This window comes from Melanotaenia boesemani, chromosome 18 (genome assembly GCF_017639745.1).
Source record: "Melanotaenia boesemani isolate fMelBoe1 chromosome 18, fMelBoe1.pri, whole genome shotgun sequence".
Lineage (NCBI taxonomy): Eukaryota > Metazoa > Chordata > Actinopteri > Atheriniformes > Melanotaeniidae > Melanotaenia > Melanotaenia boesemani.
In genome coordinates, this window is record NC_055699.1 from 8,678,459 (window position 1) to 8,703,352 (window position 24,894).

A 24,894-nucleotide genomic window follows, 5' to 3' on the forward strand; every position below is an offset into this window, starting at 1 on the left:
TAAGTTTGTGCTGCAATGATTCACCTCTCCATCAGCTCTTTATGGTTTTCTTGTTTTACCCATTTAAATTCTTCCCTGCTTCTCCAAATTGAGAATTACTGTTGTCTACTAAAGGTAAACAAGTATCCATAAGATCTAAACATAGCTTCGTTTGAAAGAAGCTGGTATAAACACACAAAAATCATATACAGCATATGTTCCAATCCCAGTGGGTATCTACGTTATTCACTGTTAATGTGTATTTCAAAAGTACTTCAGCTGAATAAATTCAAATGCCGTCAATGATCTCTGACATATCACAGGTAGAGAGGTGTTGCAAGTTAACCCACATCCATAAATCCACATTAGTCTCAGACTAATGCATGCTGCTGAATGTCTACATTACAGGTTGAATCAGGGGCTACACATGAGTGTGACGGATCTGGGTTAAATAAACAGCATGTCTGGGGCTTTGATGCTGCAGCTGGTAATGCTTACAGTTTCTAACCCATCACATTTGGACATAAGGCCTTTTTAGCGTAGAGCATGACAATCAGAATTCCAAATTACAAGCCAAAAGCTGTAAAAAAAAACTGATTCCTTTCTTCTGTTTCCACGGTGACGGGCTATTCCCTGCACAAATTAAGACCCTGGGAAAATACCGTCAGCACTACTTGAATCTACATTTTCGTTCAACAATTTGGTACATTAGCCATCTAAAATAAGATAAAGTTGCTTTCTAGTTTTCTTCGGGACCTGAAGGTGCTACTTTACCTCACAAAGACTCCTTTATAAACACATCAATGGTTTGCACTTCAAACGTTTGACCTTCAACCACTCACATTTGTGTAACCAGGGCCTGCTTCATGAACGGAGCGTGGCTCCCCTTACTCCCACCTAAATTACAAGTGAAACATGGTCCACTTCATTAAGGTGTTTGCAGCAGGCAGGGAAAATATCGGCAGATTAGAGGATCTGCCATGTTGGCCAAACAAATTTAACCATCTTCTCTTCTGAGAAGGGGAGGTAGGTTGGATAAGAAATAAATATCAAATCAAATCAAATCAAATTTTATTTATAAAGCCCTTTTCGTGCCAAAGGCAACACAAAGTGCTTTACATGATTATGAAATTTAAGCATAATTCAATTCATGCATGTTAAAAACAAAACAGCCCTTTACACATCAAAACAGAATTACATAAAACTTAAAAACACTCATTAGGATCTGTCACACAGTTGCACACACACACAAAGCAACCCCCCACCCCCTATAAATGCCCCTGTAAATAGTGGTGAATAACAAAATAAGTTGAAAGCTGCAGGTCTGGCCAATAGACTTGTTGCTGGAACAGTGCATGTACATGTCACAGTTTAGATCACAGGATTTGACTCATAACGAGTGTATCATACAAGACATTTTAATTTTCCTCTGTTGTTCCCGGGTGGTGGAACAATCTACCAAACTCTGTCCGATCTCCAGAGTCCTTCCACCATCTAGTCCATCCACTTTTTAGAGCAAGCTAAAGACTCAGCTGTTTAAGGAGCATTTCCGCACTTAGCTTAATTCTACTCGTCGGAATGAGTTAGAAAGATTTGTCCAGCTCTTTAGCTCAACTCAGCACTGAATAAGCTGCATGCACTTATGCCCAAGATGATATTGTGTGATGAAATCGTGATCTTGTATTTAAACATAGGACTTACGAAAGACAAAAGACAAACAAAAACATATATGGCAGCTCCTGGGTCCAACTGGACTCACAGCAGTCTGACTACCACTTAATTATGATGTCCCATCTTGTTTGAATTCTTGCTTGTGTTGTTCTTACTCTCAGATGACTATAGAATAGAATAGAATAGAATAGAATAGAATAGAATAGAATAATTTAAAGGGTTAAGAACTCTCAAACTAACAGTAAAATAGATTTTCACCACAAGTAATTTCAAATTACTGGCAGTGATGTATTTTAAGGCATGATATTCCTGATCTTAAATCATTAGTACAAAACACGAACTACCTCAGTTTAAGGTCTACAAAGTCATGAATGCTTTGAAAGGAGCACAGGGGCATAAAACATACAACATAGTAACATGAGTTTGCTATAATTCTGAATACTCACTGGCCTCCAAAACAGTAGCTGACTCACTGACACAATCATATTTTGAGTAATTAATCATACAGCACTAACAGAGAAAACATGGCCTCTTGGGGCCAAAGTTTTAATATTTAAAAAGCATAAAACATTTATTATAGGGCAGTCTTTTATTTTTATGAATGTTGGGGAAATTAGAGCAGGAAAACTTTTTTTTTAAGTATATCTGTAGCAAGTACAGACGATAGTGTTAATTTCCCCAATGTATTACATGCTTTATAAAAACATGCAAAAAAGTTTGCTTCGTCTTTCCATACATGGGTCAAATTCCTTTTTGAGTAAGTATAATGCAGCCTTTCTTCCTAATGTTCATTTTCCTAACCTTTTCATCCCTGTCTTTTACTCATCATACCTCCTGCTTCAGCACTTCTCTCCTGTTGCTGTCTCCTCCTGACAATAAGTTCCCCTCATGTGTGACCTCTTCTGTCACCCCCGCCGGTGGAATCCACCTCTCCAGCTCTACTCTCGCCTCCCTCTCTAATCTCTGCATTATTTTTTCATTAATCCCACATTCGGCACAAGACTGGCCTCTGAAGCTCAGTTGTCTTGATGCCTTTGTGATCTGATTTTCTTCTGAAACAGAGTGATGGATGGTAAAAATAGTTTAAAATTCATTCTAAAAGACCTGAGTGCTGCTTTGGGATTCGCCTGTTACATTCTCATTCCTCTATATCCTTCTTTCTGCTTATTTTACCTCTCTACACCCCACCACCAGCAACTTATTCTCACTTTCTTCCTGTTAATTTTTCACAAATCCCACTTGCTCCTTTCATTCTCTTAGGTTTTCTCCTAGTTCCCATGTCTTCCCCAAATCTCCTCAATCTCTCTCTATCTCGCTTTATCCGTCTCCTGCAAATTCCCTTCCCTATCTCCATCCACTACCTCCCTACATCCATACCTCACCCTCCCCCTTGAGCCACAGTGGGACTGTTGGACTCACGCAGCTCCATGTTGAGCTGCTCCAGAGCCAAGCCAGAACAAAGAGCCCATTGAGCCGAGCAGAGACATAATGTGGGTTGCCTCTGACAGCACCGAAGATGAAGTCATGAGGTCGCCGAACAGTTAATAACGCCAACCCATCCTGCAGCTGCACAAAGTGTGTAAGTACGGTTTGGTGCCACTGAGAAAAGTGAGAAAAAATAAGAGCGCCTGCATGCATGCATGACTGTCCACAGTCTGCAATGTGTGTGTGTACATATCTTACAGCATGTGGATTGATAAAAAGCTTTTAAAAGCGTAATGAGATACTCCATGACACTCAAAAATGTGCTCAATCACTTTGTAAATACCACAGAGGAAAAACAAAACCATTGGAGAATTGCACTTTTAGTTCTGGCTCTGCTCCAGCTGCGATGAAGAACACCCACCCTACCCCACCTCGTCACCACCCCCTTTTGCCTTGTTGGAGTCTGTCTGGCGCAAAGTCTGACATGAGACACATCTCCCCGGGACTAGAGCTGTCGCTGCAAGGCCCACACTCCGAACATCATTAGACTCACTGCTCCAGGTGGGATCAGTGAGGGTAGCAAAGATTGAGAGAGGTGCAAGTGTGGTTGTGCAGAAGCTTGCATGTTGGAGATTTGGTTCAAGTATTAATCTCAATGCCACTGAGTGGCTAGGGCCTATTAAAATGCCTTTACAGGACCACTTGCCTGTCAAGAGGCCTCTGGGCTGAATTGTGCTTGGGTTAGAGGGAATGGGAGGAGGAGGCGGGGGGGAGAGAATAGTGAAAGACAACTACGCAATTGATTAACATTAGAAGGACTTGCTCAAGTTCAAATTGCACAGCCCCTCTGCTGCAAGCAACAGACATTTGTTTCCCCGCAAGTAGAATGTTTCTCTCAAACCCCGTCTCTGCTACACATCTGAGTTCAATTCTCCGCATGGCCTCCCTCTGAAAATCAATTCCTCCACCTCTCCTCTGCTCTTTTCCTCCAGCTCTGCACACAGACCAGGGCAAGGGGATTACACTGTCCCTCCCCAGATCCATGCAAGACAACAAATGGTTCTTATCAACTGACACCCCCCCACCTCCTGCCATCCAAAAAGAAGAAGCAGAAAAAACTAGCCAAGCCGCTTCAGTATGGATGTGTTTCTGGGCTCTGTCTGCCAATCGTGGCAACTCTTTTCACACTTAAAGCCTGAGCTATTTACGAGAGCCCTGGGAGGATACGTGCACAGCACCGGAGGGTGGGAAGAACAGAGGGGAAAGAGTTGCTGCTTCTCAACCTCTGCTTCTAATCAATCACCAGAAATCACTGCCGTGGTTTATGGCCTTTGATCCTAGCTCCTCTTTCGCACTGTGAGGGAGAGAGTTGGGCAGCAAAAGGGGAGGGGAGCAGGGAGAGGGTGAGAGTCAAGGCCCAGAGGGGGTGCAGGTCAGGGGAGAGAGATTAGGGGGTATAGGGCCTTTTGCTCTTTCAAAAATGAAAACATGTCCTGATTTAATCCAGTGAGTTTGGCCTGAAACATACAGCCTGCTTCAGACATAAGATGCATATTTAATTCACAACACTTGGACGGTTTCATTAAATATCAGCCTTTCAAGGAAGACTTCATGGTTTTTATATTGGACTGATGTTCCACAGATTAATCTCTATTTGTTAGTCACTCAATTTACTGCAACAAGCAATGCAAAACATGGACTCTGCTGTTTAAGTTATTGGTTATTACTTAAAGCATAAATTACATAACCTTGAGTAATAGATGGACCGAGCCTAAAAATATGAACAAACACAACTTGCAGGCCCCTCCTCCTCCTTCTCTGCTGTGCTTCAGCTCTGCCTCCAAAGCCCCTCCCTGCAGAGGGGGCTGTGATTGATACCAGTTAGAGATTCATCTTGGCTCTTAACCCCTCGACGACTATTGTCAAAGATTTGCAACAAATCTCTTCCAATATTTTTTATGTTATCTTCTTGTATTTTATTGATTGAATTCATTTATTTATTTTAATTTATTTACTATTATTTATGCATTTATATTATTTATTTATGTATTGAAAAAGTAACTGTAGCTGCCTTTATTTTAGCTCTTCTCTTTTTGTTATTTTTTTCCTTAAAAGTTAAGGGGTTGGAGGTTGTTTTATTCAGATACAGTGAATTCCTGCAAACTGTATTATAAGCTTTTGTCTTTTTCTTTTTAAATTTTTACATGAAAATTAATGTACATTAAATTTTCTTTGATTATTTTATTGCCAGAAAATAAATGCACTTGCAGCAATTGTATGTGTCTCCTACTCCTTGGCAAGAAGCTGCATACAAGCTAAGGGTAGCCAATCTTACAGATGTGTAGTGCTCGCGTAGCTTTGCTAGCAGAAAGACAGAGGATTGCATTTACATCAGGGAGGTAACTGCATTATTTGGAAACTGTGAATGTAAAGGACCAGATCTAAGGAAAATGTAAATTGTGCCTGGGTGATAATGTGTGTGAGAATGAAGAGCTTTGCATTAAATATGAAGGGGCACTTGTAAGCTTGGCAAAGTTCCACAGCATTGGAGAAGAGTCTTTTTCATGAGGAGAATGATGCCAGTGTTACAGCTACATAAACAGAGAACTGCTAGCTTGTAGCTTGGCTGCAGCTCTCACTCCAAAATTTGAAAAACTTGTTGCTAGTTGCGTAGTAGAAGAGAAACTACATTCAAAATTGGACATCCACAAAGCGTAACGGGCTTTGTGTGACCACTAGTTGCTTCTTTATCCTCAGTTCATTCAGGAAAAAAAAATACCAGAGCTGATGGCGAGTGAACAAAACAGAGAATGCAGAGAACAACACAACCACAATAAATCCTCCTGGCTGGGTCAGAACCCTCCAAGCAGGAGGGAGGCCACTGATGCTCGACAAATGGACAGAGTGGTAGAATAATCAACTACTGTTTCCCTACTTTATTGGTTTATGAGTTTATGGAGCCTCTGGTCAGTCCTGAGTGTCTCTCTCTTTGAGGGAGCTAGATCCGGCAGAGCAGCAGATTTACCAGGGAGAGAACAGTAGTCGCTCTCTAAAGCTCCATCTCAGCTCAAGCTGATTTGCCGTTAAGAAGCTGGTCATTGCTTCTGACCTGCATGACCCCTCATTTTCAGGCTTTTGTGGTTCCCAGCGTGTTGGTGAAAATGACCTCAGATTTCTTTAAATAGCCATTGTAATGGTAAGCATGAACTCTCACAACATATTATAGTTAAAAACTTATCACTGAGAAGTCAACTTGAAATAACATGAGTTTTGGCTTACAATACCACTCGAATCTAAGAATGAAGCAACAAGGGTTTATAAGTGGTTAGAAAAAAACAACTTAATCTGTTTCTTTTTTAGGAAGTCATCCACAGACCAGCTATACATGGCCTTTGCCTGGCTGGAAATTACTGTAGTGGTATGTTTCTAAATCTCTGCAATTCTCAAGCACTACAAATAGTCAAACAAGTATGTCCAAAACTCCTAAACAACACTTCACATTGTAAAAAAATGAGGAATTCTGACTGAAATTTTGGGTCTTTCATCAGTTCTAAAGCTGTATCGTGCTACAAAAACTAGGATGAGTACAGACTAACAGCAAAAGATGCAAATACAATATGCCTGAGCTCTGAATGCATCTCCACATTCTGCACAAGTCTTCAGGCAGTGGCTTATGTGCATCTTCCAGCGGCAAGGAAGCAGCGGGGCCCCGGCAGGCGGAAGTGTGCTAGACAAGAGAGGCCAGGCATTGCTGGAGTGGGGTTGGGCAGCTGAGGTTACCCCTCTGTCCTGAGCAGCAGCGAGGCTAAGCTAATCCTGCGCCTCAGGCCTCTGTGAGGTGGCTCTGCCAAAGTCTGTCCCCCTGCTGCTGCAGGAAATTGCCTTCAGTGCAGAGGTCCATGAAATGGCTAGGGCTCAACAGTGAAGGCTGCATGTGCACATGGTGATTTTACAAACTCTAATCTACAGGTAGCTATGGTAGATAAAATGTACTACCACAAAAAGCAGCGACATTGCAGTTAAATTTCCATTCTCTTCTATGTATTTCTTCGTAAATAAAAAGTTTTTCCGCATTTTTATGTATTGTGTATACAGCATACAAAAGTCTTTTGACACTAAAGGCAGTTTTCCTGTGCGGGGTTGCGTGTCAGGCTCTATAACGCCTCCTCCTTTGTACTGTTTGACCCACAGGCCAGCCAGAGCTCCCAAGAGGTCCCTTATCCCTCCATCAGTTCTCTCTCATTAGCCCCAACAGGCAGAGCAGGGTAACATGAAGGGGCCCTTGCTTCCCTCTCTGCTCCCCATAAAATAAATACAACACAAATACAGATGACACAGATCACCCTGTAGCAGTTGTGACCCACAAGCACATTTCTTAAAATAACAAAAGGCTTTTTTCCTGTCAAAAATTGGCAATTTTCAATAGAAGATACATTCTTGACATTTTGCAACTCCAATCAGACGCCCTCAACATTATTCAATATTTTTTTGTCATGCTGCGTTGGGTGTTCTTATTAATTTATGTATTTATTAATCTATTTTCTAAAGTTGTATGGTTAATCTTGTTTTAGAGTGGAAAGGGTTGGGGGGAGGTAGGGAATAAAAAGTGGAAAGCATGAGGTGGCAGCATGAGGAGGGAGGAGGAGATGGGGCAGGACACAGTGGAGAAACAGTTGATTATGAGCCCCATCAAGTGATCAATGATTTCATTAATAAGACGGATCATGCGGCTGTCATAGCTGTGACACGGGCTGAGGGATGATCCGATCCCAACGCTCCATTTCCCCCCTCCCAAGCCTCCCTCCTTTCCTTCCTCCTCTCTCCCTCCCTGTCCTTCCAATATTGCCAATGACAAGGGAACGCCGAGGAAAGAGAAAAAAAAAAGGAGGGATGTATCTGGGTGTTGGTGGGGATGGAGGGATTGAGGGGTGGGGGGTTAGTCATGAGAAAGGGGAAGGGAGGGAGGGTGGAAGAAAAGTGAAAATCCATTTTGAAACCCATTTTCAATTAGGGGTCCACAAGCTGTTATCACAGGTGTCCCAGAATGGGGGCCCGTAAGTGAAAATGTCTCCTATCCGTTTCTGAAATGAAACCTTATCTGGGAGGCACAAAGATGGCGGGGACAGCGTATCTGTAAATTACTTTCCATCCCTGCTGTTAACGGGAACTTTATTTCTGTCAGATGACATTCCCCTCTATTTACTGTTGATCATTTAAATGGCTGCCTAAAAAGAAGGTGGCCCCTCACTCTTCCTCTATCTCCCCCCTCCCCTCAGTGCATCTCTCTTCCTTCTTTGCCCTGAGAAGAGTCTTTTTTTTCAGCGTATTCAAGTTGTCTTTTTCTCCTTTAAACACTTTAGCCACAGTACCCGTGTGTGCAGGGATTTCTCCGGTAAGGCCAAACATTTGTTGCTCTTTAACTTGTTTACCTCAGAGACACTTCCTATTGCCTTTTCATCATAAAAAGGTCCCTACTTATGTCCTTCATCACATGTTTTACAGCACTCCCTGATGGTTTTTCTAAACTAACTCCAGTTTATTTCCTCCCATTTTTACTTGTTCCTCTAACTCCCGAAACTTGTACTCCTCCAAGTCTCACCATTTTTTTATCTTTTTTTTTTTTTTACTAGCAAATTATCCCATGTCGACAGAATTTATTCAGCTAAGGAGCATGGACATCTTTTTTTTTATCGCAGAACTCAACAAAAGAATCAGGGGACTTTGTGGTCCACCTGCCCGGCAAATGATGAGGATTGTAGAGGAGAGCAGCACCCCCCGCCCAAAATACCCCTCCTAAAGAGCACCAATCACAGCATTGTTGTGGCTCAGTCGGCTCTTTTGAGTTGTCAGTGCAATGGGAGGAGGGGGGGGGGGGCACAGAGATGAATAGCACACAGGATGAAGCCACCATTTATCCAACCATGTAGGAACTCCGCCAGGACTCTATAATTACTCAACTTAGATAAAACTAACTTAAGGATCAGCAAGTAGGCAATTGTCCTTGTGCTACAATGAACCTGATCAGATCAATACCTGCTTGTAAGCTGATCCCAAATCTTGATTACTTTAGAAACACCAGGAATAACATCCACCATTCCACCTGCCCTTCCTAATTTTTTGCCACTTTTCACAACTTATCGTAGCACAGTTTTGCATGGCGCACCGTGGGGGTTTCTGCTTTGCTGAGATCAGGGCTACTCGGCTTGACGGGGGGACATTTTTTGCTAAGAAGAGCTGGTCGCTGGGGTTCCACAGCTGCTCACAATTACCTTTTGTTTGGATGGAGGCAGCGGGGCAGGGGCTTCGAAGGTTAAAGTTGAGGCAAGTGTAGGGTTACACCTGATAAGAGGTTATGAGTTGTGGGGGCGAATTGGGAATGTGCTGTAATTATAACCACACAAAGAATGTGTAAGCAATCTTATGATTCCACGACAAAGATTAAGATCTAAAAGGGACCATTTTCTCTGCAGATGAGTATCATCCTTCTCGTCAAGTGCATTATGAGACTACTGTAGATTGTAGGGAGTGCAATATTGTTCTCTGATATGGCAAAGTTCTTAAGACAGACCGTGTGCTGTTCAGAGCCATAATTACCAGGACATTACTAAGAAAAATCCACAATCATTGAGCCAAATTACATCCATGTTTTTTCCACAACTAACTTTTCTTCCTTGCTGCCTCTTTAATGAATAAAACAGCTCTGGCCATCTGGGAATGAGTAAGAGTGAGAGTGTTCCCAAGATGCTTCAGGATGTATTGCCTTTCCTACTTCCTGTGATAACTCCCATATGGAGACCAAGTCACAGCAAATTATTTACTCTTTTCTGGACTGTTTGTTTCCCATTCACACTTGGGATGACGGCATTTGACATTAGCAGAGTCAGAAAACACTTTATCAAGCCACCAGCTCCAGCTTTTAGAGCCAAGTCTCCAAATCCAAAACCTTCCAAATCCTCTCACAGCTAATGAGCACAGCTGCAGCTTAGTCTGTGGTGATCTCAACTCTGGTTTTGTTATGACTTCAGCTTGATGCTCCAAGGCTTTCTATGAAAAATTTGCCATCAAAAATTTCTTATTCCAGCCATGGAATTGAGAATGAAAGGCTGTGTGACGACAAGCTTACTGAACTGCATGCTCCATGACACTTTTAATAGCAAGTGTTGAAGAGATGTTGCTCTGTAAACATGCCAAGTTGCTACCAGGGAGCGAGACCCATGGTGAACCATGAGAACAGAGGAAAAGGAAACAGTTATGTGTGAGAATCTGTTCATGTCTAAATCTTATAATCATGTCTTTGTGAGTTGGTAGTCATTACATAATGAGAACACAGGCACACAAAAAAAACTCCTTGAGCCTTCATTAAATCAGTGGCCCCAGTGCTCAAATATGTTGAGTGATGGTTGGTGACATGTTGGAACCAGATCTGGATCTTTAGCTTGCAAAGGATGGGATAACTTTTGAGACTTTAGGTAAATGATTGATAAGGAGTGACTGAATTCATTATGCAAAAGTTGTCTTGTGTCAATTTCTTTATGAACATGTGAAAAAGGAACGGAAAATGACAAAATTTAAACAATTTAAATGTATGTTTCCTACTTGAAAAGAGCAACTGTAGCTACCACAAAGAGAAACACTCCATTTTTTTCTTGTAAATGGCCTGTGCAACAGGTTTTATTCATCTCTCCTTCAATTTTTTTTCTTTTTCTGCATATTCTCATCTGTTTATCATGGCCATGTGTAACATATTCATGCCAAACCAATCTGAAAAGGCTGAAGGTACAAGAGTTATTAGCCTTGTAGTGACAGCACTGATTCACTTTACTTAACAAGTAAGCTAACAAATAGACCAAACATGAACCACTGAGATTCATCATGCAGTTAGAGGCAACACATACCGTTTGAGGTGGTGCTGGAGGCCACCGCCTTCTCGCTGATGTCACTGCGTGCTGATGAGCCCTTTGTAGCCACGATGGTCTCCACCCTCTTCTTCTTCTCAGCTGCTGAACTGGCCTGGGACTGGGTTTCCATAGCGTTTTTTCATTCCTCAAGACCTCATGGAGACGGGATAACTTGAGGAAGAAGAGCAGATGGATGCAATGAGGTAAAAAGCAGAAGATGAATTAGATAGAGCATTTTTCTGCTTAAATGTGTCTGAAACATGAAGTATTGAAGCACACACATTTTTGGCTCATCAAAGAGTCTTCTTAGTTGCAGATCACTATATACGATCCAAAAAGCTGATTATACATTGGCCACCCACAAAAAATACACATCTCTTATTTTAGTCATTTTCACGTGTCATTTTTGAGCATTTTCATCTTTTCACACAGCTTTACACCATTTTGTCTCCAATTTGAGAACATAAAGGTAATGACTAACATACGTTGGATTGTTAGCCAATTTCAATTACCAGGCAGCTCCAAATAAGAAAGCTGCAATTTACAGTTTATTTCACTTTCAAATAAATAAGCCCTCACTCTGACACCAAACAAATTAAAAGTTTTAACTGTTTTACAGTATTACAGTTTACATTTTATGTTCATTTATATTTTTGCTTGATATCCTCTTAAGTTAAACAGTTCATCAAAAAACACTTCGCCCTCTGAACTTTGTGAGGAAAAACTTCAGATCCTATCCTCCCTTTTCATGATGCCCAGAGCAGAGCACGGGTCAATCCACCGGCTCACCCTGATTTATTTTAACTTAAACCTGCTGGGCTCTGATCTGCTTGTCAGGGGTGCAAATCTCCTTCTGAACTAATTCTGGTTGAATATCCAAAACCAAAAGTTAGCTTATCTTATTTTCTACTAAATGTCTGACTTCTTGTAAAAAAAAAAAACAAACAAAACAGCTCAATAACAAGAGCAAGGCAGGACATCCTGACAAGGTTTTATATCTCAGAATAGGCGTAAAGTCAGCTTGTGGATATACTGATAATCCCACTCTAGCAGTGTTTCCAGAGAGAAAGGAGAAACCTTAAGGGGATACCACAGAGAGAGAAAGAAACATTCACAGTCCTGAAAAAACAAGAGTTGTTTGAAGGCCCTTTTGGGAATATCATGGTGCCGGGCAATTTTTTCTTTCAAAGAATAAAGGTGGTTCAAGTTAATGCTGTCTGTGGGTTTAGAAGGGGTTCAGCCAACAGTCTAGCAGACATGCTGCTCAGTTCAGCACCTCTGAGGCCGTCTACAAGCTCAACTCTATCTAGGTCATAGAGGTCCTCTGATTACGGATGGTGATACACCACAACCGCCTATTTACACAAAGTACAGGACTACTTCATTTGGTCCAATACAAAGTCTTTACTTAGACACCATAATTCGTGGATAACGAGTGGAAATATTTAGTCTGACAAACATTTTCTTTACAATAAAGACCAGCTAATTACCCAGCTGTACTATTTAATTGCCTTCCACTCTATAAACATGCACAGATACAAAGGCAGTAAAGTCAGCTAGAACGTAAAAAGAGTAGTGCTGCTGAGACTGGAAGATGAAGGGGGGCTGAGTTTTAACCAACTCCCCAAGGAAGGAAGGCAAGGGGGAAGTATTGAGGGGTAAACTTCAGACAAACACTGTGCGCTTTGTTTGTTTTTTTCCCAACCCCCTGAAAAACCACAGTCTGTCATCCATTCTGACCCGACAACAACATCTGTAAGCAATTGCTGGCCTACAAAAAAAAGGGGAGAGAGAGAAAAAAGGGGGAAAAAAACACAATGCAATTACGCCCCTACCAATCAAAACAGAATTAAACAAGAGCTTGTCCTTTAATCACTCTCACATGAATACATGTGTAGTCGTCATACCCAACCAAAGACATTTTTGTTTCACTTGCAGAGATAGCATCTGAAATCACTCCTGCAAGTGCTTGATAGAGGGAACGCTTTCATTTCTGGTTGTTTCTGCCATAAAGGTGAGTTAATCGTTAGAATATGCATGAATGCCTCCACGTCAGTTTGTAAGCGCCTGTGATGATGACTGATCTGCTGAGCCATTCATTCACTCCTTCATCAACAAACCAAACATAATTAGAAAAAAATTCTCCCTGTTTGAAACTGTCATTACCTCAATGTAATGGCTGGATTTGAGAAAAAGCAGTGAAGAAGGAAGGAATGACTAAAGAAGCTGTACAGACCAATCCACATATGTATGTCTGTCTACTTATCACCCCCAGGTGAGTCAGGCCGGAGGGGGGGAAAAAAAAGAGCCTAAAGTGCTTTAAATATGAGGGTCAGGATTGAGGTTTGAATTGAAGGGGGGTGAGGAGAAAGCGGGGCATTCCACTGGTCGGGCAAACATTCACAAGTCCAAGCCACTGAAGCGTGTCTGACGGGCCTTTTGTGTTCCACAAGGCAGGCCACAGTTCCAAAGCAGCAATTAAAAGCAGGACCTTTTCACCCATAATCCCTCTGACCTGGACGCCCACACCCAATCCTGCAGATGTTCCCGTCTCTACTTTTGCATGTTGTTCATTTTTGTCCCTTCCAAATCTCTAAAATGCATGCCAAAATTCACCAACACAAAGAGTTTTCCATCTGCGTTGCCTTTAGTTTAGGACTCTAAATCCTTACAGAACAACTTTGAGCTACATGCTTTTTTCATCTGGCCCTTTCACCCCTCACCTCTAAGATCAAACACTACACACGAGCCATTTCCATTTACATGAGGCAGCACAGAACAAACTATCTGTATGTGTTATTGAGGCCTAGTACAGGCCCTTTACAAGAAGGCAGTGAATCCTGTTGCCAGAATATCTGTTAATTTCATATTAATGCCTTCTCCATGAAATGTCTGTCCTACACCCAATTAAAGAAGAGAAAAAGCATCTTTATTTGTCTTCAACTGTAATCCTTCCACACAGAAAAGGCAGACGATTAAACAGGTTTAAAACAGCACAATTCAGACTGTTCCCTCAGAAAAAAAAATCTTATTTTATAAGCACATTAAGCAAATCAATTTAACATAAATTATACGCCTGGTGACAAAGGCACTGAGTTGAAAGTCATCTACAAATTGTACACATCAAAGTAAAACACAAAACTAAACTTTTGCCTTTGGTAGAAGAAAAAAATCTGTTTTTCTTCATGCAAGCTTAAACAAGTACTAATGGTATAAAAAAAATCACTGCTTTTTGTTATTCAAAGGCTGCGTCTTTACAAGCTTAATTTTATTGCACACACACAGTCAGAAACTGACAGACATGTATATATAAACTCTTGAAGTGTCTTCTTAGATTTGGCAACCCCCAACCTCACAGACGGGGTACAGTATTTGTGTTCATTTCATTAGGGCGACTGTTCAGTGTCGAGGGCCCCCTGAGGGGGAGACTGGCAGCACCGCAGCATTCATCATCATTACATCAGCGACCACCGAGATCTGCTATCTTAGGCTTATCAAGGCTGCACAAACGCACCGCAGCACAGCGAGTTAGAGGGGAGGGGAGAGATGGGAGATGTAGACGATTGAGGGAAGATTGTGAGCAAAAGGGGGATAAGGGAGAAAATGAATGGAGAAGGGGAGGAGCACAAGAGTGTTTCTGTATGTGTGTGTGTTTATGCATGCATGCATGCATCTGCGTGCACCTCGCTGTGCCCCTGCATGCCTGCACATGTTTCTCTGTATGTCCAATGTGTATTTTTTTGCACATTTCACAGCTATGCCAACAATATTAAGGGCTTTTTCACAGCTGGAATAACTAAAACACTGAGGGGCTAAAGAGGAGGAGGAGGAGGAAGAACCCAAGCCCTTCAGGAAGATTAGCAGAGTCTAGCTATAAAACTGAACATGCTTGCTATGCATGTGTTTGCAATGGAGTGAAGTCAGATTGGAGGAGATGAGACTTCTTAAGGAGACAATGAAAGTGCTTGCACTTAGGGAAAAAAAAGAAAGAAAAAAAACACTCAGGAGATGTTCCCAAACTCAACAGCTTTTTGAGGAAACCACATACATTTTGGTTTCCATGTTTCATTCAAGATGATACTTATGGCTTGCCCTAGAAGGCAGAGAGATCTGGGATTTGGTGGTTTTTGGTTCCCACTCGGCAGTAAAACATCACATAGTGCCCAGATGGCACTGGCCTACTGCTGAAGGGGACCAACCCCTCCAGTAAAGGCCATTTAGCAGGAATTAGTCACACCCTGCCACACACAAACACACACACACACACACACACACACACACACACACACACACACATATCAACAGCCAAAAATGCTCAACTCAACTTTATGTGTAAGAAGACATTACTGAGCTGTTTAGATTGTTAGTTACATGTTTGTATATTACTCTAACTTTTTGTAAAGCTAAATGTTTCACTGATGAATCATTAAATCATCTTATGATTGCTGCATAATAAACTTATGTTCAATTACTTTATATGATTTCAAACACTGAAATTTTACAGACATGTTTGTGTGTTTCAATTTTTAAAAGTACATCATCTTATCAGACTTCATTAGCTGAACTAAGCTGCTACACCACAAGCGCACTACATAAAATTTAAAAATGGAAAGGCTGCTCAGATGAGGAGTCCTTTTTATTATTTTTTTCAAGGACAAACAGCACAACAACAGAGTCCATGAGTAGCTTTCAGCGCAGCTAATAAGATTATCCTCGGATGCGTCCCTCAGACCTCTCCACTTCAGATGCTTTGGAGGGCTGGTGAGGGACCCTGTGTGTTGCACAGCAAAATGAGCTGAGTGCATCTTACATTCCTGAGTAACAAACCCACACAATGTAATCATAATGCTTACACGATGCCTCTTTTGCATTCCCTACCCAGTAGATAAGGGGCAAATAAAGCAAGCGTTACAATAGAAGTCTTGCTCCTTTTCCCCACAGCCCCCTGCTTATTAGCTTGTTTATTTATATATTTTGACTTTGCATTTGTTCATGAGCCACTTGTTCTGTTGCAAGTGGAGCTGTGACAACTTAGACAATGGATAATGCAGGCAGCTTTGTGGCTGCGGTGGCCCAGTTATGCCGTATTGGTTTCCCCTGCTCCCACTTCTGTTCCCATGCTTAAACGTACAGCCTTTGTTTGATCAGATGCTTCTCCTTATTTTTGAGAAGTAAAATATGCTTATTCAGCCACTTACTGAAGGCGAGAGCAACCTATTACTTTAGCAACATATAACACCGGTCTTTAAGAAGAGAAAATCACTCCTTGCAGAAGTTTTCTGTGCTCCTTGAACTTTCAAAAGTTTTCCTAATAGACTTGACTGACTTAAGATTCACTTCCTTGAATAATTACTGCCTACTGCAGCAGCCAGTTTTAGCTAAGTTTTCCATTCAAGTAGCCCCTGCACATGGCAGATGCTATAAAGCACAGGAGAATGGGATCTGTATCCTGTCAGGGGGCCTCTCAACTTCAGGGAAAACAGTTGTGTGCTTGTGGAGGCGTTCTTGATGCAAGGTTTTCGAAGGCGCTCTGCACGATGCCACAGCTAGAGCATGACAACAACATCCTTTGCCATGCTCTCACAGCAAAAGAGCATGTGTTATACTGTAGCTGCAATGTTTGAAAGTACCATTTCTGTGTAATGCGTGTGTGTGGGTGAAACTGTACCGTGCGTATAGGAGTAGATGCATCAGCTGATCTATATGCCTTTCTGCATGCAAGTGCAATCACCATGTGAAGTAGATAAATAAGAGGGGACCCGAGGGAGGGGATGAGTGAAGGAAGAGACATTCCTGTTGTGATGAAAACCTCACACACATAAGCACATGTGTGCGCATATCTCTCTCTGCTTCTTCCTCACACATGCACTCAGAGGTGGATCAAGCAGATGGATGGTCGTGTGTGAATGTAGTGGCGGCAGGTATGGCTTTGACAGAAGGTCTCCTGCTTCGCCCAGGAGACAGAAGAATACACTTTTCTTATCCTCTGCAACTTAGGCTGAAGTGAATAACAAAGAGCAGAGCTGTTTGAGGTAACTGAGCTGCTGAACGCATCCCACAAATACAGCTACAGGTTACAGAGTTATTGTGAAATTGTCCTGCCCACTTTTTTCTCAGTTCAGTCATGCTTCTTGTGTATTTCATGCACACTCTCGCAACTTGCAATACTCCTCTCTATCTCCCTTTTCTTTCCTTTATTCCACTGTGTCACTGGAATAAATGTTGAAGCGGAAAGAGTCAGTGCCACTTTGTGATTAATGACGAGCTCCGGCGTCTCCGGGGTCGAACACTAAAAACAGCCAGGGGGCAGCGCGATAATGCACAATAATAAAGCCAGCAGACAATCAGCCAGGCAAAGCAAGGCCTATTAGCTAGCCCCATCAGGACGGCTAAGTGAGAAATTAGCCCTTCCCAAGCTCCGCCACAATTCATCAAGTACTGCCCCTGAATCCCCCCTCAAGAAGTCATAATGTTTACTTAAAGACTAGCCTCGATGCCCCAGCGGTGAGCTTTATTGGTTCTTATTAATTCCCGGCCCGGCCCTTGCAGCCATGCCATTTAAACTGAATTAAAGGGGTGAAAATTGGATGAGATGAAGTTGTCTTGGTGTTTGGCTCTTGCATGATAAAACCGGACCTAAACAGAGGGAGACATGAGAAAATGAGGAGGGAGGGCAAACAAATCGGGATGTAAAGGAATGCTGAATGAAGCTGTCCTGAAATGTGCCACAGCCAGTCAAAGGAATGCAGGGGGAGAAAGAAGGCTGGATGGGGGGGAGGAGAAAAAAATGAAGAGCACTGCTTTAATGCTAGACTTCCTGTATGAATGGGAACAGATCCAAAAGGGTAGTGCTGGGTCACACATTCCACAGATGCAGAAATGGATTTTGTTGTATCCACCCCATTATCCTCATCTGCCATCAGATGGTATGAAAAAATACCTTAAACTAAGGTCATACTGTCAGCACCTTACTGCAACATGTCAGTGATGGACAGGAGGAGGAGAGGGAGGACACTCACATGGAGTCCTTAACTTGGTCGCTGAGCTGGTCTTAAACTACCAAGATACAAATTACTGATTATTCTGAGGTAATTATATTTTCTTACCAAACCTCTGTTTCCAGCTGCTCAGATGTTTACAGTTGTTTTCTGATTCATATCAGATTAAATTCTCTGTATTTTGAACTTCTATCAGAAAAGAGCATTTTTGAAACATTATCTTGGAGTCTGGGAACAAAAACTGCCAACGGGTCTAAGCAATCAGTGTTTATGGCTCTAACCGCAAGATCTTCTTGCTGTTTCTAAAGTTTTTTATCCCTAAGTTGTTCAGGAAGAGCTTCAAATCACCGTGTATAGGTGTGCTGAACCTTGCGCTGGTCTGTAACTGGAGCGTACAAGCAAAGAGTCTCACTGTGTGAAGTATGAGTCTGTGTTGCAGGATTGACAGAAGGTGAGTGTATGGAGTGTAGTGCGGCAGAAGAGTGAGATCAAAGACAGCAGGAGCTCAGAGGGAGTCCCAGAGACTTCCAGCTCCCTGACGGCTCTCCCCACGGCGGCGTAGGGAGACAACTCTCTCCCTTCACTTTCATATCAGCCACTCAGCCCCCCCATCCCTCTGCACGGGCTCGTAAGCTTCACGCGCACACACGCAAGCAGCCTCAGAGGACTTAGAAGTGCTGCCAAACCTGCATCCCACCTACAGCAACACTCCTACACATGGATGCACACACACACACACACTGTTGCTCATCAGAAACCACTGCTTCAAAAATACTGAATATTTCAGTTTTTGAAAAGACTGGAATTCGGAAAAGACTCTCACAACTCAAGACAATATCACACCACACAACACAGGAATGAGACACCAGTGAACTTAACAGCGTTGGCTTTCTGGAAAAACTTCCCCATAAACTCTAAAGAATTACAAAATGGCCCCTGAAAATCCCCAGCGTGAGGAACTGTCATTAGATAGACAACCCCCCCTAAGGCCTGCCGATGTGATTGTTAGGAAGCCAAACATCTGGGTGTATTTACTTGTTGCAGCTGTTAGCAACCGCACCTCAAATAAATCTGGGAGCTGTAACGCCACTGCTAAGCAAACACGCTCAACGCTTGCCGACTCACTCACTCACCTCCGCATGCCATCTCAACCACAGCCGGGCCGGCAAATAAACTCATGAGGAAAAGGAGGAGGAGGAGGAGGCCTTAATTGGAGCATTTGATGGGTGCCTGGGGTTAATTGGGAAGCATGGAGAGCAGCTGGCTCCACAGTGGAAGTTGAGACAGGGATAATAAGTTCACCCTTTGCAGGAGAGACAGTTAGTGATGAATCAGATCAGAGGAACAGTGTACTGTAATCATCCTCACATCTCCCCTCCTCCACCTTGCTCTGCTGACAAGCAGAGACAACCTGGCTCGCAGCTACGCAATCTGGCACCTATCACACAGGACTGGCCGTCACAGAGAGGAGATCACCCAGCAATGCTTCACACACATGCTCTTAACTCTGCGTTCACTCAGATAATCGCTCACACACACAATAATTCTTACCTCTAGGATACGGAACCTAGTTTATCAGTTCGCCGGTCGATGTATGTAAATCTCTCCAGCAATGTGTGTACTAATGGCTTATTACTCTGCGTTAGCTGGTTTGCATTGATCTCTATGCCAGAGGGAGATGGGAAACTGGAGCAGTTCAGTGCTCATATGTAGCAAGAAGGACTATAATTACATTCCAGCTTGTTTCAATAAAAGACAAACATTAACATAAACCATCTAAAACACACCAAAACCTTCACCCCCGCTCCTTCCGTGCAAGAAAAAGGAGGGGGAAAAACTTTTCTGGATTACAGGGTAATCAGGGCCATATGGGATAGGTCTGTGTAACTTTGTGTCTCTTTAGGACTGTATCCGTCTCCACTGATTCTGTCCCCTTAAATTACAGTATTTTTCAAGGGGACAAAACTGTTTAGATGGTTTGTATACAGAGAAAGAAAAATCTGGTAGCAGTAAAGGGTTTAGATGTAACTCTAAACTCAGTTCCTTCTGCTGGGAGGGTGGCTGAGGGAGCATTTGGGGGCTGAAGGAAGCCCAGGTAGAGTCATAGGCAGTAATGGGAGGAGACAGGGACTTAGGGCGCCACACAAAAGCCAGGCTTTATAAATAATTCCAAAAGCTAACAGGATCCCTTGTATGTGAGAATCTGTGAAATACATTCACACATGAAGGCACACACACCCACAGACTGCCACCAGGGGGAATAGGTTATTCACACTGCTCCACTGGGGCTGTTGTGGGTCTGACCTGCCTGGATTGGTAAATTTGGGTGAATATCTTTCATGCATAGGTGATGCAAAAAGGAAATCAAGTGCATTAAGGTCTGTTATTTGCAAGACACACATTTACACACCCGCTCACTCATAATGCAGGGCACACCGAAGACCTGTCTTGTAAATCTCTTTGTGAAAGCAGCTTTGGGGGGTAGACAGGGGCTTACACACTGAGCCCTGAGGTAGAGCTACAGACTTCACTCCCTCTAACCCCCTCTACGGTCTTTCTCCCTCTCCCACACACATACTCTGCACCCTCATGCTCTCTCTCCTTCTCACTTTCTCTCTACCCCACATTTCCTCCTCTTTTCTTGCCCTTCTCTCACCTTTTCAGTTGCTCCCTCCCTCCTTCCCCTCTGTCCTCCCCTCTGTCCAACCCGGGCTCCAGAGCACTGGTCCTTAGCCCCTTAGGCTCCCGCGGCGTTGCAGTGACTAATGTCCTGCCTTTGCTCAGACAATGAGTTTGAGGCTGAGCCGGGAAAGTGTTGAGGAGGGAAAAAGACTCTAGCACCTTTGACAAATGGAACCCTTCGCACTCCCATGCCCACTGAGGGAGGCTTTACAATGTTGCGCTGCACGCTCCACGTCCTCCGAGGGACGGCTGCAACCCGCAAAGCCGCATCTGGGGGAATATAATGAATTCTTTGGGAAGTCTAACCTGGCTTTCTTCATGAATAAGATATATTTCCAAAGCATGTCGACCCCTCTTAATAAAAACACCAGCCTGGCAGGAATAGCCAAAGCCGTTTTAGGGCCCCGTGTACAAGTTAATATTTCTGTTTCTCTATAAATTTTCTCAGGCCCACTTCTTTCCAGGACTGTCACTGCAAGGCCGACCCTAGATTTTCCCTGGAAAGTAGAAAAGCCATAATGACAAACTGTCATCAAAAGCTGCCCGAGTCCCTCTCTTTCAAGGAACTCAAACTCTTGGATGCTCCCTCCTCTTCCCCATGCACCCTACCCCCCTTGCAACTCTGAAAGGAACAGGGCTTTGTCTGAGGAGCAAAGGAGACCCCCCCCCCCCCCCAAACCAACCCTCTCCGAAAAAAAAAAAAAAAAAAAAAAATCCAAGCCCCACCTCCCCTCCCTGAACCCTGTTCCTCACTCCCTGCAGAGTATTGTTAAAACAGAGCCCCCTCTCTTTCCGTGGCCCGGGCTCTTAAAACAGCGTGCTTTGCATGAGAAAAAACGATTAGTCTTCAAATGCTGTGCTGTCAAAGGAGGACTCTCTCAGGTTGGGGCAGAAATTTGCTCAGATAGTAGAGTTGCCCTTTTGTTTTTTCAAGACGAGGCATTATTAGAGGCAGGGCCTGTTAGCATTCATTACTGAAAAGAACACACGAAAGGGGTTTATACGGCATAGCAGCCCCCCTCCCCTCCACCCCTCCTTTTCCAGCTTGCTCCAGGACCACAGCAGACGGAAATTAAAGGGTAGAGCAGGGGAAGAGGTAGCTATCTAAAACATGTTTGGAGAGCATAGAGAATGTCTGGGCCTGTGCTTCTTTCAGGTATTAACCTTGGGATTTACATTTGGCATTCAAACAATAGGCACCTCCTTGACCTCCACTCCAGGGCCCACTGGAAGAAAACTACAATCAGCATGGGAGTGCAAACACATGGGGTTCACATAGTGAGCCTTATTGCATGACAACACATAACTTAATTACCATTGTAAAGACAGAAACTTTGTTTAGAAAACACAGTTTTTTTTCCTGTTCAGTTGAGATAATTTTGAAAAAAAATCAATAGAAATGTGTAGCCTGGCTTCAAACAACAAGAAGCAGGGGTAAGGGACAGATCATTGTTCACAGCAAGCGGACAGTTTATGTGTCTCCCAATAACCGCATTGGACAAGAAAGCTCAGACCCCCTCACGGATGCCAGAACCGGCTCCCATCAAAGTTGACACAATACCACATCTGCAATAACAACTGCGGACCAGGGGAAACTGTCTGCTTAGGGCGCTCGACTTTACACGCAAGCAGATGGGCCTCAAACCGAAGCACTTCAGCTCTTGCTGCTATACTTCACACCACAGCCTTAAAGACATTTTTACGACAGCCAAAGCAAACAGAAAAGGGGGATGAGCAGAGGCCATGTAGGCGCGACCTGTCCTGTTTTCTTCTTCAAGTGTGTGAGAAAAAAAATGCAGCCACTCAATGTACTTTTTACACACAGGCCTGCATATCAGCTATTAAATTTAAATTTAGCATGACCTACAACGGGCTTCATGTTAAGCTGTATATATATATATATATATATATCCCGCTTTCCTTTTTTTTCTATATGCCTCACACCAGGAGACCAGGCTAACTGTCAGGTTCAGTTGAAGCTTCCAAAAGGAAAAAGAAATGAGAAATAAACTGCACTGTAAGGCTTAGCTTCTATTTAAAAAAAATCTATTTATTATCTATTATCTATTAATCTATCTATTATTATTTTTTTAAGTTGCTACGAACTCCAGGAAAAAGAAAAGCAAATAAAATAAAAATAAAAACTTGTGCATGATTGAACGTGCAGCAGAAGGCACATGCATGCCTGCATTTTTAGTGTTATGAGAGCTGAGTGTTTGACTCCCGGTTGCAAAGCCTGAAGTGTATTAAAATTCCTCAATGTAAGTAATATACATATCTAAAATTGCAGTTTGCTATCTTAAGTCTCATACCCTCTTCATCCGTACTTCCACTCTTATCCAAAGACATCACCCGGCTTGAAAGGTGCCTTTAGCAGACTCCTTGAAACAGGGAGCGAGGGGTCCCGCTCAGGGACAATGATGGTTGAGGTGGAGGGGAGCCAAGGGAGCGGGAACACATAGCATATTAAATCTGCTGGCGGAGCTGGCTCGTTCGCACTGAGAGCCAGAGAGTTAGATCTGAGGCATGCCCTGAAGGGATGACTGGGCCTGGGGATTAGGTGGCCAAGGAGAAGACCCCCTTCTTGTCTCTGCTCGTACACAAATGCATCAAGACATTTTTGACGCTCCTCAGGTTTGCCATCTCAGCCCAAGTTTTGACATACACACACATTTCCACCCGCTCTTATGCACACCCCTCTTCTTCCCTCCCTCAATCACTACCTCTGTCTGACTTGTCCTCTTTCTTTCCCCGCTGTGTCTGTTTCATTTGATGTCAACATATCAAAGTACCAAATCATCAAAGTGGAAGATTTCTTTTGGAGCCATCTAGTCGACTACACCAGTCAGTATATGCAAGGGAAGCAACAGCTAATCGTAACACCCAGGGACTCACACCATACTTCCACAAGTCAGGTGGTTTCTCTGTGTTTTTAATTTACAATAAACATTTAACTTATGACAATCATCGCATTTTACTATTTGGTTCCCTTCTTAAGAGGCTGGAAATTTTAGAAAAAAACTGCAAAACAAGAGTTTGCAAAAACAAAACCCTCCTTCCTCCTCGTTATCTTAGGGATAATCAACTTCCATCCCATTAAACTTGTTTTAACAAAACATTTGCCACCTATTTGAGTGCATCAGGCTGAAGCATTAGCACAACAACACAGATCATTAGTGTCTCTTGAATACAAGCCTGATAACAGGTATTCTTCCTGCAGGGAAGTGTAAAAGGCCTGAAGAGAGAAGCTGCCTTCAGCTGTGAATGCAAGGCCCCCTAAAAAAAATAAATAAATAGAGAAGAGGGCCATACCTCAAAAGCTAATAGGATGTCATCTCCCTGCATTAACATGACAGCTCCTATTCTGCCAGGTCGCAAGGTCACAGGTGGCCCGGGCCAGTGTCACTTTATATGCATAATGTTGCTAAACGGAGTGCGTAAAGTTGAGATAAAACACTGTGCTGCCGCTATCAGACTGGACAATTCCTGCAGAGGAAAACGTTATCCGCCTCACTCCTCCTCATGCGTGGAGTTGAAGAGGTACAGAGCGGCAATGATGCATCTTCCCTGGCTACAGTAAGCGAATGGCTTTAAGTTGTGCATCTCATTCCAGGAGATTATCATCGCAAACATGCTGCATTCATCCTTACTGCATTATAATGAAACTAAGTTCTTTTTTGTAAAGGTGCACTGGTAGCAGCTACAAAAATATTGGGTGCAAAATTTCCTAATCATAACTGGATTGTCACAATTCCTATTTAAAGTATTTTTTGCAAAATCCTCTAACATCTTCTTTGTGGTGTCAAAATAGGACTATTTAGTATTTAATTATACACTGAATGTTTTTTAAGAAAAAAAGTGTGAAAGGTTTCTGAGTATCAGGAGTGAAATTCTGACTAAATACATTTCATCACCTAATTTATTGGATATTTATATATAAATAAAATAATAAAGAAAATAATATGAGATGCCGTCATTACTATGACCTCTAACAGCAATGTAAAAGATAAATAGATGTTCATTTTAAAAATCAAAACAATTTTAAAATGCACAATTAACATGTCAAAGGGCACAAAATACAAACATAAAGAGGAAAAAGGCACAGCCTTTTTGGATTGATGGCCACAAATAAAATTAAAGTTATAAATGACACTCATATTGCCATTTAAAATTTCTTTATTAGGTCAAGGCCTAAACACTGTGCCTATTTTCCCCCATGTAAGATGAATCTAAGGATTTTG

At 42.7% G+C, this 24,894-nt stretch overlaps 1 protein-coding gene across 1 annotated transcript in view; it reads right to left on the reverse strand.

Annotated features, from left to right (window-relative positions):
- The window catches only part of gli3 (GLI family zinc finger 3), a 97,699-nt gene that overhangs the window by 70,433 nt on the left and 2,372 nt on the right, over nt 1-24,894 (reverse strand). Inside the window, 1 exon segment of the mRNA XM_041967621.1 lies at nt 10,971-11,144. Coding sequence (XP_041823555.1) covers nt 10,971-11,103 — 133 coding nt within the window. The 5' untranslated portion in view covers nt 11,104-11,144.